At 39.4% G+C, this 15,751-nt stretch overlaps 1 protein-coding gene across 4 annotated transcripts in view; it reads right to left on the reverse strand.

Annotated features, from left to right (window-relative positions):
* adamtsl1 (ADAMTS like 1) overlaps positions 1-15,751 on the reverse strand; it is a 104,742-nt gene that overhangs the window by 28,064 nt on the left and 60,927 nt on the right. For 3 of the 4 annotated variants that reach the window (XM_023346503.1, XM_023346504.1, XM_014468954.2), the window contains 3 exons: positions 5,861-5,988; positions 1,503-1,548; positions 998-1,234 (listed from right to left, as the gene is read on the reverse strand). In XM_023346503.1, the coding sequence (XP_023202271.1) occupies positions 998-1,234; positions 1,503-1,548; positions 5,861-5,988 (411 nt within the window). Of the gene's footprint in view, positions 1-997; positions 1,235-1,502; positions 1,549-5,860; positions 5,989-11,030; positions 11,178-15,751 lie in introns of those variants that run through there. The other variant, XM_023346505.1, reaches the window with a different exon arrangement.

The following is a 15,751-nucleotide window of genomic DNA, read 5'->3' on the forward strand; positions in this document are numbered from 1 at the left end:
GCCAACCATTTATCAAGTCAGCAAGAACTTGAAGGAGTTGAAGAGTGCAAAGAGTTTAGTTGCTCAAAAGAAAGTTTCTGCGTATCCAAGAAAGTTCAGGAAGTGGAAGCACTGCATCCTGAAGGTGATTTAACAAAGGCATTGTGTTGTTACCAGTGCAGAGCTTGCTTGGGGATGGCAGCAGGTATATCTGCATGGACTATCATTTGCAAAGACTTTTGGATGCTAGTCTAGTGTCAAAAATGTGTTAATTTCTCCATTAAATCTACAAAGATTGTTTGGGACATCCATAATCAGGACTGTGGAAGAAAATGGTAAATGCTATCTATACCTTTGAAGCTCTGAAAATATTTATTATTGAACCACAGTATGTAGTAAAAGGCTTGTTAAAAGAAATAATGAAACTAAACCAGTAAAGCTTGCAACTGTAGCTTTGATATAACTTTTCAGAAGAAATTTTTTAGAGAGCAAAAAGGTATTACGGTGCAGAATACATTTCTGTACTCTGCATCGAATACTGAATACAGAAATGTATTCTGCATCATAGAATATATACTGTACGTATATTCACTGTAGAATATATATAGTCTATGGTGCAGAATAGAATATTGCACAGTGTAATATTCTATTACACCATAATAGAATATGTAACCCACTAGACATTTGTGTACAATAAATTAAAAGAAAATTAGTGGAAGCAATTGATTTCACTGGCCAGGATATCCATAATATACAAAACGTAACAGTAAATAAATATACCCGGTTGGGTCCAACATAAAAACATTTGTAACTTTTTCTTCACATGATATATGTTTGAGAAGAATTAAATTCAAATTGAACAAAAGTCAGATTTTCCGATGTCAGATTTTAGTTTATTTTTAACTTTTACATGATCAACAGTCCCAGGTCCACAATTTGGATTTTAGCTAAATAAAAACAAGTAAGCCAAAGTATTTCAGGACAAAAAGCAGTTCAGCTCTCTGATGCTTCCTCTTACCTGGCAGACTCCACTGATGCACATATCCAAGGACTCGGTGTAACAGCGTGTTCCGTCCAGCACTTTGGGTGCCAGCTCCACCACAAAGCCCGAGCCTTTGGCTTTACACTTGAGCGAACACGGATTTTCTGGGTCATTATAAACAGGCAGCCAGTCATGGAACTGACCCTGGTGTCGCACGTCTGCATGAGCTGAACACTGCTGAGCACGAAAGTCCCCAACGTCTGGCGGACAGTCCTATGGAGACACCAAAGAAGGTTTTAAATTGCTTACTATGGTAATTAACACTATGACACATATAATGAAGTAAATATATGTATAGCAATTGTTTCAAACAATGGGATGAGGTGAGCTTGGGCTGTTTTGCAACAAAATCACAGATGACAAACTCCCCTTGTGTATGAAATTTTATATTTTCAATTTCCCAATCTTCAGCCCAGTTTTTCTTTTTCAAAGTAAAAGCAGCTTTAAACAGACACTGCTATATACATTGAACTGAACTTACCACATTACTGCATGTGCGGTATTTGATATTCTGCCCTTCACAGGTCCTGTAGTAGACAGAAACAAAGTTATGAAACAAACCAAAATGCATACATATTATCTGGAGTCTCATCGCAAACAATGTGGTGTTATTTTTAAAGTAATGTAATGAATCTATTTATCAAACCACAAGCATATGGTGAAGTTTGCAGAGTTAGTAAAGCTCTGCGAGTTCAACCTGCACAATGTGACGTTGCATCTGAAGACAAATGCACCAAACTACCAAGAATAAAATGATTTATCGAGAAATATTTACTTGATGTCTTTTTCATTAAGTCTTTTGGTTTAATTTCATTTTTACCCACATACCTGTTCCCTGATAAGCTCTGATTCTATGAAGCAATTCTTTATAGAAGAAAATCACACAGGGATAAAATAAAATTAACACAGTGGACTTGTATAGACTTAAGTTAAAAAATTATGCAATTTTTTTTCTTTTGTGGTGTTAAAACTATTCATAATAGGTGAAACAGGCTAAAGTGCCAACCTAACTCTTAGCAGTGATCAATCTAATTTTGATTGCACTACATCTACGCACTTTAAACCGACTCAAAGAGAAATTTACAATGCATGGCAATCTATTATTGTATTTTATCTATCATGCAATCAAGTTGTACTTTCCAGTTTTATATTTGGTCAGGTGGCTAGACTTTCACTGTCTGCACCTGATTTAGAGCTTAGTGACCTAAATGTTAAGAGTTCAGAGAGAGAGTGGTGTGGACACAGAGATGATGACACAATAAATGAGCAGTGAGAGAAATGTGGGTTAAACACAAGAGTGTTATTCTTTGGATAATCTTATCCAAATGAAAATACAGAGAATTGAGTGTACCTCGGCTTTGAAGAGTCTGAATAAACTGCCATTGGTCTTGCCGTACTAGTCCATAAACAAATCGTAGCTCCATAAATTAACAGTAATATACATACATTAGGAGAGCATGGATAGTGGAGTCCTGCAGTCTGTCTGCTGAACAGATTAAAGCACTTTGGATCGTGACTCCCTCCAGTCTGTGGTGGTTCTGCCCAAACTATTGAGCTCACCACTTACTGAAACGTAGGATTCCTTTCTCGTCAAGGGATGATAAACCGCTGATGGTAACAATGATAGGCCAATCACCCGAGACCGCAGTGGAAACTGATTAGATGATATTCCTTTTGAGTTCAGAAACTTAAGAGGAATTTCACTGTCTTTGTTCCTTGGCTAATCAGAAATCATGATTGGAGACAACGTCTCAGAGTTAAGACTCGCACATGAGTGAAGGGACTGGGACTTTTTTTTCTTCTTTTTTTTTTTTTTTTGCAGTGTTATTGCAGGGAGTGGATGTGGAGCGTGTGGCATGGCAAGAACATTAGAGCCTGTGACGAATCCAGACAGTCCCCTCTGCCAAGCCAAACAGGGCCTGAACCCAAACAAGAGACTTCCAAAGACCAAGAGATGAGAGACAGGTAGCAAAGATCAGTGTGGAAACTCACTCAGGGACCAGGAATATATAAACTAAACATAAAAAACGGTAAAGGCAATAAAATGAATTTCCCTTTTCATTTCCTTCTCACACTGGAATCTCCACCGTGGAGTTTAAACAGAAGTAGGCAGAGCCAGAAATCCAGGGTTCATCACTGTGTCATCATTGGTTTTGATGTCAGAATATCTGGACTACATAACAGGTCATTTATAGAATATGAGTCTGGTATTTTATAAATAAATGCACACAATTGGAGAGCCAATTAGAGGGAAACCAAGATGAAGAGCCTTTCCAAGGCTTGATGTTGCTCCAACTTGTCCATTTAGTTAGTTGCTGTCATCGCAGTAAAGCCATCCCTGTTGTTTTTCTTAAGTGAAGAGGAGCACATATGAGTGGTAGATGAAAATGTCAAAAGCTTGCCACTTTTAAATTTTATTAAACAACCCAGTAGGTGAAGTCTCATTGGTAGCTGATGCTGCAAACAATTGTTTTCTGCTCAGAATCAACACTTCATATAAAATGTTGTGCAGTTCACTTGTGTTAGTAGGGATGTGTTTCCTCTGCAATTCTTCCAAGATTATTAATCTCATAAAAAAATACTGAGTATCTCCTGTAAACAAAGGAACCTGTTGACAACAAAGCTTAGGCATTTCAAGCAGAAAAGTGTCCAGACATTTACCATGTAGATGAGGAGATCGGGAACTTTGTCCACTCAAGCTGCACAATGGGTATGAACCACCTATTTTTAATATCGTAAAGCTTTTTCTGGCCAAATAAACGTAAAATGAAAAAAAACAATAACCTCAAGCCTCATGAAGAATACACGCTGCATTTATTTCTTGCAACCCAGCAATGCTTTGGAGTTCTGTGATGAAGAGCGCTGCGTGGAATGGCCTAATGAAGGCCAGATGATTAGTGTCCTAATCACCTCCAGGGGTATTTTTGCAGTGGCAGTAAGTTGCCTGCATGGCCACTGGTGTGTGTGTGTGTGTGTGTGTGTGCGTGGGTGTGTGTGTGTGTGTGTGTGTGTGTGTGTGTGTGTGTAAAGAAGCTGGAATTGGTCGGAGGGTGTTACAAGCCCATTTCCAGCCTCTGCTGCCAACAAAAATCGCTCACTCTCACACGGAGACACACATAAGAGGCCTTGTGCTGTTTTTTAATGACACTGTTATATCTGCCACCCCTGGCCAGGCTACTGCTCCCTCATTCCCACACAGCAGCGGGGTGGATCTAAGCCCATTCGCGGTAGCAACTGCCAAAGGACACATAGGTTTGTAAACAGATCCACCTGGACCCCGACGAGTACGTAGAGCTCCTCATATGCAATCACAGAAGGAGCCGAAACCCCAAGCACCTCTTAACACGTCAACTGCTTTTACAGCCAGTAGCGTTCTGAGGTTTGCCTGACCAAAAAAATGCTGGCTGGTCCCAGACATCATGAACTGCAGTCCTGAAAACGCTCCTGACCTCAGTGTTTACCGTGATCTACAGAGGGGGTCTGGCACCTTGAGCATGAGGTTTTGACAGTCTTGTGTTTCTCAGGGCCCGTTCTCATGTGCAGAGAACGCTAGAGCCATATGGTAACTCCGTTGCGACCTTAAATACAATCTGTGCTGGTTTGTCAATTTGTCTTTTACACAGTTGAGATGTTTTATGATCTCACTGGCTGCTCCTGTCATTTGGCGGCTCCCTCCTGAACACCCCGAGCGGTGAAAAAGCGGTGAATTTTAGCAGCAAAGCTCACTGGCTACCTTTAGCCAGTGAGCAATAGATTCTGGGAACTGTAAAAATGGAGGAATGTGGTGAAGTCACTGTGCTGCTATTTCCAAGCCTATAAATGTGACAACATTTCTGTGGAAAACATACCCGGTCTGTCCTTATGTCCCTTTTTTCCTGTCACCCATCAAATCCAGTATAGTTGCCCATATTGCCAAGCAGAGTTAAACTCTAATCAAAGTCAGCAGCTTAATCTGAAGTCAAAGCAAGCAGGTGACTTTGGCTGGAGGATTAAAGGACCCTGACGCCTATTCAGTGGTGTGAAAAAGTTTGTGCCCCCTACTGATCACTTCTGTTTCTGATGTTTTGTCACAATTTAACATTTCAGATCATGAATCAAATTTTAACACAAGTAACTACAACATTTAATTTAATTTTCAAATGACGATATAATTTATGTGAAGAAAAAAATTATTAAACTCCACACGACTCTATACAACAAATTTGCGTCACTTCCTGTGACTGAAGTTAAATTTACTTAATAAATTTTGTTAAAAGAAACTGATGGGTAAATGATTGTCATGAATACTTGATATAGGAGAGCTGATTGGGAGTGAGATCAAATGACCGTCAATACAAATGATTTCTTATGCTTCATTTTTATGCATCTATCTGGAATGAAACACATAATAAGATTAATAACAGCTTATTATGTATAAGCTGTTATACATAATAATCAATATATTAGCATGATCAATGAATAATAATGGCTTGTCAGTTTTGAATGAAAGCAGCTACATTGTGCATTTTGTTTAAAATTTCAAAACAAAAATGGTTATCAAACCATGATAATCTCACGCTGCCCTGTAACTACCTATTTTCCAGACTTTTCAATCATTTTCTGTCGCATGAAGAAAGTTGTAAATCCAAAAGGATAAAATTTTAAAAATGCACACAGACATATTAAAAACACAAAGATTAAGATCAAATCATTTTATCTTGTGTCAGCTTGTTGATTTACCCATTTCTCTGAGGAATAATTTAACTTCCACCTGAATCAAGTACCTAGAATAGGGGTACGGTTTTCACCTGGAAGAGAGATTTGGATTAAGATAGCATAAACCAAGAGAAGCACCCATACCTGGAGCTCAGGCATCGTCTTAATGAGTATGAGGCTCCTCCACCACATGTACGAGAGCACTCGCTCCAAGAGCCCCAGGCGTCCCACAGCGTGTCCCGATCTTCCTCTGATCGCGCCATCCGTGAGCTCTGCACACCAGAGAAGCGTTTGTGCATGAGTGAATAACCATAAACGTCACTGAAAATCAGAGGAGAGTCATTTTCAAGAATTGAAACTGTTGTGCTGCTTAGGGCCTGGTAAGAGAAGTCCTTAATGCAGCCCTCATCGCTCCTCTGGATTTATTTTAATGTTGATCCAAGACTGTCTCATAAAAGGAAACAAAACAGGAAGGTTCTCATAGATTTATTTTTTTTAGAAATTAATATTTAATCTCTTGAGTCATAATTCACAAAGAAAGGATCCAGTTAAATCACGTTAGCTGCTGAAAAACAAAGCGAATGTGACAGTGAGAAAGAAAAACTTAAAAAGTCAAAGTCAGCCATTAGATGATAAAGTAGTCATTTTTATAAAGTTCAGGCCACACTTTTGTGTCTCTCTGTTAATTGCACTGCGTTGTATTTGGCAGTGGTGTAAGGAATACCACAGCATCACCCAAGACCAATATTTTGAGGACAAGCGCACGTCTCGGATGTGAAATGACAGCCAAAAAACAGGAGATCGTGTCTGTATTATCCATCTTTTTCCATTCCAACTTTCCGCTCACAGTCTTTAACTGGACTAACCATTTGTGCTTTTAAAAAAATGGGAATTTGTAAAATAATCTGGATTATCTGTGATTGGATATAAATAACACCATGGTTCACTTTCTTGGCTTTCTTTTAAAAGATTACGTTGCCATTATTTAAAAGTTGAACTGAAGCTATGGAAGAATGAGTATAGTTTGCTTTCATTATCAAGGACAAAGAGGTTTTCGCTTCATGAGAATATGGCCGCCTGTGCACAAGGTGGATGGATGAAACACTTGGAAAGAATTTATGAAAAAAGACTGGGAAATCAAATTTAGGCCAACAGGAACATGGCTCAGTAGGCAGGAGGTGAGAACACATTGAATAAAATAGAGTGCCACTGAGTCGTGGTTTTTGGCCTGTCAAAAGGAGCACGGGAACACATTAAAATGTTTCCACATGGTAAATGCTGAGGGGATTTTCCAATAGTATTAGTCCCGTAAAAAGCAGTTGAACAGGGCACAAATCTAGCATGAGGTGGTAGGAGCTGCTGGTGCCTCCGACTCTAGAAACATGTAGTTCCTGGATTTCCAAGAAGAAGAATAGGAGGCAGATCTTTAAATTGTCACTAGCACTAACTCCCGTCTACTTTTAACAGGCCGAAAACTTTCCTTTGGATAAAGGTTATAGTAGCTGAGGTAAACCATTCTCTGTGCTGCATTAATGCTGCTATATGCTTTTATCTCACAGCCGTTTTCTTTTTCTGTGCTATATTTATAAATTTTGCTGTCAATCTGTGTCTCTTGTAGAATGAACCCACTGACGGAGAGATTGCTGCCATTTGTTTCCCATAGAAAGGATTCCTGCCTCAGTAAATCTAGGATTAGATGAGTGTCTTTCCTAGACTGACTCATTGACTGTGATGTCAATGCTAATGCTAATGCTAACCCCTTTCTGTATCGCCGTTGTTGTTTTTTCAGCAGAAAGTAATCCTTGTCCAGTATTTCTGAGTTTGGGAGAGTCGTTTTCCAGGACAGAGGCATTAGCAAAATCTTTTTGTAATTTTTTTTTTATAGAAAAGTACTCTTAAATTAAATTAAAGTGCTTTTGCTTTTTCTCATTAAAATACTCCTGGGTCTGTGCCTCCATCTCTGTCCTAAAAAGACTCATTTACAAAGATGTTGCTGCTCTGAATTTTGTAAACCATTTGTTTTTCTTTCCCATATTGACTCCTGACTTGATTCTTCTGTCTGTTTCCTGGAGAGATTCATTGATGTCAACACCAATTTGCAGTTCTGATGACAATTGATACCTACAGTATGTTAGAGATATGATTGAACTTTACTCTCAGACTGCAGATTTACTGGAGGGTGGGAGGCAGATCTTTCAGGTTTCAGTCGCATCTCCTGTGGAACCAGCTCCCCTGAGGTAGATGCTGTTTATGCTGCTTTAGACTCCAGAACATACTAATAAAGTTTCCTCTAACCACTCTCAAATTATGCATTGTCTGCAGTTTCAGTCTCTCCATTTTTTTTTCTCTTCATAGAAGTTGCATCTAGCCTGGCGTTGCTCTTTAGCTGTGACCCTTTCCTGGAGTGTACCGATTTAATGGAATGGGTTTTAGGATTGGCTCAGAGTTTATGTCTTTCGCTACGTTTCTCTTCTAGATGAAACTACTAAAGGATCATTAACTCTATGTCTTCATTAAATTTCATGCATTTACTCCTTCACCAGGTCAGTATCAGGGAATGCTGCAAAATTAATGACACAATCGAATCGTCCACAATTTGATTGTGTCATTTAGGTGGAAGGATTGTTACAAAATCAGTGAATAAATACAGTCAGCTGGGTTTTTAATAGTTGTTAACACTTTTGAGCCGACCGAGAAGGTCCTGGATTTTCTACATGGAGTTTGCATGTTCTGCCTGTACATGCTTGGGTTCTCCCCAGGTTCTCTGGGTTCCTCCCACAGTCCCAAAACCCATGAGTTTTAAACTGTGTGATTGTGAGCGTGAGGGGGAATAAAAATAAATAGGTATTTTGTTCCATATAACACAGTAGGAGTGTAACAGGTAAACCTTCTATGGATGCAAACTCGACTAAAAACCCACCTGCTTAGGATTGTATTTGAAACGTAATCGATTACAAATTTATTGATGAAACTTGACTTAATGTTGTGTTTTGATTGTTGATTCTATGTTGCATTGTGTTTCTGTGTTTGATATGATGTCAAGCACTTTGAAATGCCTTGCTGCTGAAATGTGCTATACAAATAAAATTTGATTGATTGTTTGATTGATGAGTGTTAGATTAACTCTCAACTGCCCTATAGTGGGTATGAGTATGAATAGTTGTTTGTCCTGTGCGTCTCTATGCTGCCTTGTGATGGGTTGGGTTGGTACCCCGCCTCTTGCCCGGTGGCCGCTGGAAACAGGCATCAAGAATAAGCAGGTATAGACAATGGACAGATGGACATGGAATCTGTCAATATTACAAAAATACTTCTGTTTATAAAGAGGATAATCTGAATTATAACTAAAAAGATCAACTGAACTGAGCAAATTTTACAATAGCTATAAATTCACATATCTTGATCTGTAAGGAAAAGAGTTCACCCTTTGGTCTTAAGGTAATTTATACTGACTGACCTGAAAATGGACCCTATATTTCAGCTCACACACACATTTCTTATGTTGAAGTCATTTCGACCCCTTTGAGCCCTTTTTCCAACAGAATGGCACTGTGTTTGGTCTACAAGAATAAATGGATATCACAGAGGAAAGCAGATACAATGCAATAATAGTCTGCTGATTATTTTCTTTGGGTCCTGGTTGCAACAACAACCCTGCTCTCCAGAAACAGAGCGAAGTGGTGGGGTTCACATTATTAAAAAGTGCATGGGGACTGATATAAATGCCTGTCAGCGCTGATGACGCCTGAGGAACAGCAGAGGCGGATGGCGAGACCTAAACAAAGTCAGCAGAGCATTTAGGCAAACATGTAGGCAACGGCGGCCCTTTCTCCAGGAGCCAACTATTTTAATGTTTGGATCTTGGTAAATAAACACAGGCTGTGCACTGGCCAGCCTGTTTCCTCACCACCTTAAGTCTCCTTTGAAAAGCAATCAGGGAATTATTCACTCAATTACAAACGAAGAGCTTCGTCCGGGGGCGTAACGAGGCCGATGAGGCGAGAGAAGGGGAAGCGGATGAAGAATGGAAGGAATAGATGAAGAGTCGTTTGGCTCACTGTGGTTCTATTGTTCTTGATGGAAACAAAGGAGGACAAGACTTCACTTTTTGGAGAGCAATCCCTTTGGTCTTCAGAGTTACTAATCAAAATTCATCCGATTACCACTTCCAGAGCCTCCCTAAACCTTTCACTGCCACGTTTACCAGCCATGTTGCTCCGATACCTCCAGGTGAACCTTTACAACCAGGACAGACTGCAAGTCACTTGCTTTTATGCTTTAGACGTACGAGACGAATTTAGCAAACACATTAATGCACTAAAAATTTTACGTCATCATACTTTATTCTAAAATGACGCGTCAACAATCAAAGAGTGACACATCTGTGCTAAGAAATTTTACACCAATATCTTCCATCCAAAAATCTGGACTTATTAGCTACTTTATTACCTTTTTCATTTTGCAGGCTTCCTAAAGGTCTCGCAAAGATTTTCATAAAATTTTGGCTATTTTTTTTAAACATGGAACATGTAGAATGTTAAAAAGTGGGACGCAAAAGAGGAATAAAAATAATCCACAACATCCTTGATTTGTAATCTTGTTTTGTAAGAAAGAGAAAGAAAATTCAATTAGTGATTTAAGGGCGAGTGAAGATTTTTTGCACAGTTCCACATGAGCCCAAATTAATACCCCATTCAGCAAAAAATATGTGGTTTAACAAACTTACCGTACAATGATTCCTTTGAAGACTGTTTTTTGTTGGCCTAACCCCAAATCCAAAATCCAAAGAAAAACCTAAAGAAAACCTGAAGAACTATCCACTGCAACCACTTCTAAACACTATATTTAAGAAAAGACTGGCTGATTGGAGACAAAATGTAAAGAAATACAAAGTAAGTGAAGGCTTTTGTTCAGAACTGTATATCCAAGCTATGTGTTAAGCTGTGACAGGCAGACTCTGTTTAAGACACCTGTCAACAGCTGAGGCTAAGTACATTTTCCCTTGAAGATGGAAAACTCCTGCAACAAGGAAAGGGAAACCCGACTCTGGAGCCTTCTTCAGCAGACTGTGTAAATATACAAATGATTCCTTTTTTTAGTCTCAAAGACATATGATATGCACACATCTGCTGAAACCTTTGTCATGCACGACTCAGGGCAGTCACTGTAAAGCAACAGAGAGCCCTAAAATCACCAGAACAACAACCTGCAGAATAATTTTCAAGTGATTCTGATATAAATAGGATTCACAGGCTATTTTATAGCACAGCAAAGGAAATGTGATTAACAAAAATACAACAAATAAGTCCAGTACCAGCACAAGGAGAGTCGTCACCAGTAGCTTGCAAGCCCCCAGCTCCATGTCGCCTCAGCTCCGCCTGTGTGAGTCGGATGCTTGCTGCGCTCTCCTCTCTGACTCACTACTCGTGTCCTCGCCGCCAGCCTGCTGCGTCCGCTCTGGCTCTCAGCTGCTTTTCCTCAGGAGCAACATGTGGAGGTGGAGGGAGGGGCCTGGGAGGCTGTAATTTTTTTTGTGCGCACTGCGCGTGGACTTTTGAGGGGGAAAGTAGCTGGTGAGGTAGTGAATTTGAGCTTCACGAGGTCTCGGTTCTGACTCTCGGAGTCAGTCGGTGAATAGGCCTCGGTCAAGCGCAGCAGTGGAAACAAGGCAGATTCACTCTGTCACACTTACATTTGATGACACTGGAGGAAAAGTACAGCTGAACATATGAATTCCCCATGAACTTCTTCATACTTTGTCATGTAAAAAAAAAAAATAAAAAATTCTTCATCACAGGATTTTTGTTTTGGAAGCTGCAAATAGTAATCGAAAAAAATGTGGCATGCACTTGGTTTTAGCCACTTATTCTTTGATACCTTTGAATTTAGCACAAGCAAGCTTGCGTATTGTAGGTGGAGTAGAATAATACACTGAAAACAGTGACGTGCGGTGAGGTTCATAACCGGTGAGGCACTGACTTAATCATAATCATATTTACAAATATAGACCCCCTGCATGTTATTGTTTACATAAAGAAATTTCGCGCATGCGGACAACGCTCACAACGCTCACACATGTCATCCATAGCCACGCTGCCGCCGTAGAATAATAACTCAATCAAACTTGGACATGTAGATATTATTAATTTTGTGCTGTGCTCCACAGCAAATGGAAAAACCGTTAAAGTACAACTCAAAACTGCTTCTTTCTCACTCTTTGTATCAGTGCAGCTATGCGCAGACTCGTTACCATAGTAACTGACAACAACGCCACAAAAAAAAAAAAAAAAAAACACTCAGCTATTTCCCACACAATGAGCAGAACATTCAGTCTGTTGCAGCAGTATGGTTTTAGGCTTAATGTTTATTTTGCGATTATTAAGTGATTGCTGTGGTAAGAGAAGAAAACTATAACTATATCGCCAGGCCCGGTCCAAGCCTCCAAAGGGCCCTAAGCAAAATTTGGCTTTGGGGCCCTCTAGTTCTGCTAACATTGTTGACTGGCTGCAATCAGCAGTCTGATCATTAGATCATTCACACACCTGCTATAAACTTATTGCATCTCTGGCAGTGCCGTTTACATTATATACATGTATAATATAGGATATATTTATTGGCCAACTGATTTATCGACCAGTTGATTTCTGGGCGCCGATTTCCTTAATTTTGGGGGATCCTGATTGGCTGTTACTTACATGTGAAGCTGATCTTATCCCCTTATCTTATCTTCGTCAGCAAAGGTTTAAAAATCAGCCTCTGTCCTCTTCTGCTCTACAGTGAGAGGTTTGCCTAACAGACCGGCCCACTAAGTCAGGTCTGAACATTTACAGTTAACAATATTCACCGCACTGTTACCAACTCGGTGACTTTCTTGCTATATTTAGCGACATTTCAGACAAAAAAAAATTTTATCAGCAAAAATCAAAATCGGCAGGTCAGGCTTTTTAAAGATCGGTAACCAGGGATCGGCCAGCAAACTGCAATTGGTGCAGCATATTCATGACATTCTCTGAATGAATTAATTTCTCTTAAGCGTTACTCCAATAGCTAAAAATTTAATTATTACCAGGTGAGTCTTTCTCCCCTGAGAATGTGGGGAGAAAGAATAATTGTGTTGCCCAACATGTTGATTTTATTTATTTGTGAATCTTGGTTTTTTTTTGTTTCTGTTTTTTTTTTTTACTTTAACAACATTTCTGAAATGCATATGCTGTCTCATCATCATTTTTTTGTATTTAGGTTTATTTCTAAGGATCTCAGGACCTCAGACTTCCATATTTGTGACCCCAGTTCGGTAAAAAAAAACAATACAAAGCATTGACTAAGAGAAGGCAGAATGTGTGCCACAGATTTGTACAAAGGATGGATAAGTAAACAACAATAAACCATTTCTGTTTATGAGATTTCGGATTTCTGTCTCAAAGTTTTTGATCTTTTAGCTCACTTTCGATTCAGTTCCTCCACCAATCCCGTCGTGTTGGGGCTGCATTTCTGGCCTGAATGATTTTTCTCCGTCTTTTTCCAGCCTTCTTACATATTTCAGCTATTTCACACACTGAAAAAAAAAAGAAGCTGTAGTGTGCTTTCCTTACAAATTGGTTTATATTTCCAAGCAGGAAAAGAGACGGAGACATACATTTGGCATCGCATGTACAAATCCAGACCGTGCTTTAGTCTTTCCCACCGGACTATGTGTGAGAGTCCCATGTAAATCAGATGACATGGTCTGGTCGCTGAAGCTATCAAGATAGACTTTTTTTATGAGCTGAATGTCTGCTTCAATAGAGCCTTTCATAACATCTGGCAGTTGCAGCCAGAGCGAACATGTATGCTGTGAAAGTGGGGAACGTGCCAGGTGTACCCTTGGGGGACAAACCCTCTGGTTACAGGGGGAGAGGGGAGAGCACATGTTCAGATGGACAGCTTTTGGCTCAGAGGGAATATAGCATACAGTGAGTGGCTTTCATTTTCTTAGGCAATTGCAGGACACAAGAACTCAAATATGAAACAGAACATTCAAAATAGAGCAGTTAAATTTAGTGCCAACCCACTGGTGCTCCTTACAAGGTAGCAAGATTTAACGGGGGCCTTCTGCCGCAACGGTCCAAACACAATAAAAATGTTCCAAATCAGGAATCCCAAATAAAGCACCGCATCATTTTAATCAATTAAGGCTGTGTGGAATGTGTGGCACTGCAAAGCAAACAGTGGGAGACCGTAATCACTATGTTGGGCTGAACAGCTTAACCAATGCGCACGCACACACTTTTTTTTTTTTTTTAATCCAGCCATCCACACAGCAGGTACAAGGTTTACTCTGTTAGATTGATAAAACGGAGGGGTCGTATGCAAATTGTGCCAGTAGGAGAGGTATCTAAAACACACACTTTACTCGCCACTTAACGTTGGTGTTAAGCCCATTTTCTCAGGTCAACACCGAGGTCGCACTCCCTCCTGCTGACTTAATCCATAAGCTTCTGATGTTTACTTTTGCAGGAAATCCTTCTCCTATCTGCATACGTGCGACTACTGAAAATAAACCGAGGGATAGGTGATGTGCGGCCCTTAATCGCAAAAACCAAACACACAGGGAGGAAATTAATGTGTTTGACTGACACCGCTTCTCTGCCACAGCACTTCTGGCAGCGACTTTAGTCGGTTCAAACAATAATCTGTGAAGATGAGGTGAGAAAAAAAAATACACAATATAATCTGGAGTTATTTTACTCCAGGAAGGTAAAGATATTGCGTAAGGAAGGGAAGCATGCAGGAGGTGTGGGATGACTGTGGAAATAATCGTTCGAAGACAAACGCTCCAGTGTTTAAGCAGATAACTTTGCTTTAAGATTGTTTTAGTTTTGGTCTTTCTTTTATCAATCATAAAGAAAAAGAACAGAAACTGAGAAATCAGGAGATACCAGAAAGTAGGCAGATGGACAACAAACAAAAATTCATTTTAGCCGGAGTCTCTCTTTAATTTGACATCAACTAACTATATGTTTACCCAAATTGTGGTGTTTACAGTGACTTAAGTTAACCCTTAAAAGTAAGTGTGGCTAAACTTGTAGTTTGTGGTCATTGTTAATCTTGTGCCTTTGTTATTAATTGACAAAGTGATGGTAAACAACATCTGCAATTGAAAAAAAATGCCTTTTTAATAGACATCCCAGTTTCTGGATGCTAACTGTATCAAGCTCAACCTTTAACATGTCCTTTTAACAATTTAAAGTTTTCTTTCTAAACGGTAAGATTGGTCAGAAACTCAAAACTCCAAAGCATAAGTTTTACATATTTATGTAAAAAAAAACTTAATTATTGTGTTCTGACAGCATCATTATGAAGCATAGGTGCAGTAATGATTGCACGTATTCTTTTTTAAAGCATTTGGGATTAATTAATCTCATACTGAACCTTCTCATGAGATTCTTTGTTTACTCAACGTTGTGTGAGTAACTCTTTCAGATGGACAGCAGCTTTATAGTCATCCTACCCCTGACCACCTAAAAATGCTTACTACAGTAAGAACATATGGAACATCTTGTTGAGCATTTATAGGAAGTAAAGCCAGCACAAGCTCTTTTTGTGCTCTTTTTTGACTGCCTTTATGTCAGTAGACCAGCTATTTTTCAAAAGTAACAAATCTTGCAGCATTTTTCTGGTGTTTGTGGATACATTGACAGTCTGACATGAAAACATATAGCTTTTACTGTTTTCAACCAGCTGTAGGGCATAGCAGTAACTATTTTTACTTGGTAACAATGAACTGACCACATGTTAAGCAATAAAAGTCATACAAACAATCCCATTCACTTTTTGACAATCTCGTTTGAACTTATAGTCTTCATTTATTTTGTCATAAAATAAGAAAACAACCTCTTATATGGAAAGGTTTGCTTTCCAGGCAGCAGAGGTTTGGCTGACTCCTTCGTCTTCTCCTTTGTAAGTTGAAGAAGGGTCAAATTAAAGGTCTCCACATTATGAGGTCACGGCCTAAGTTAACAGTCTCAGAGTTCTCAGAAAGAGAGACAAATGAAG

Source organism: Xiphophorus maculatus, chromosome 14 (genome assembly GCF_002775205.1).
Source record: "Xiphophorus maculatus strain JP 163 A chromosome 14, X_maculatus-5.0-male, whole genome shotgun sequence".
Lineage (NCBI taxonomy): Eukaryota > Metazoa > Chordata > Actinopteri > Cyprinodontiformes > Poeciliidae > Xiphophorus > Xiphophorus maculatus.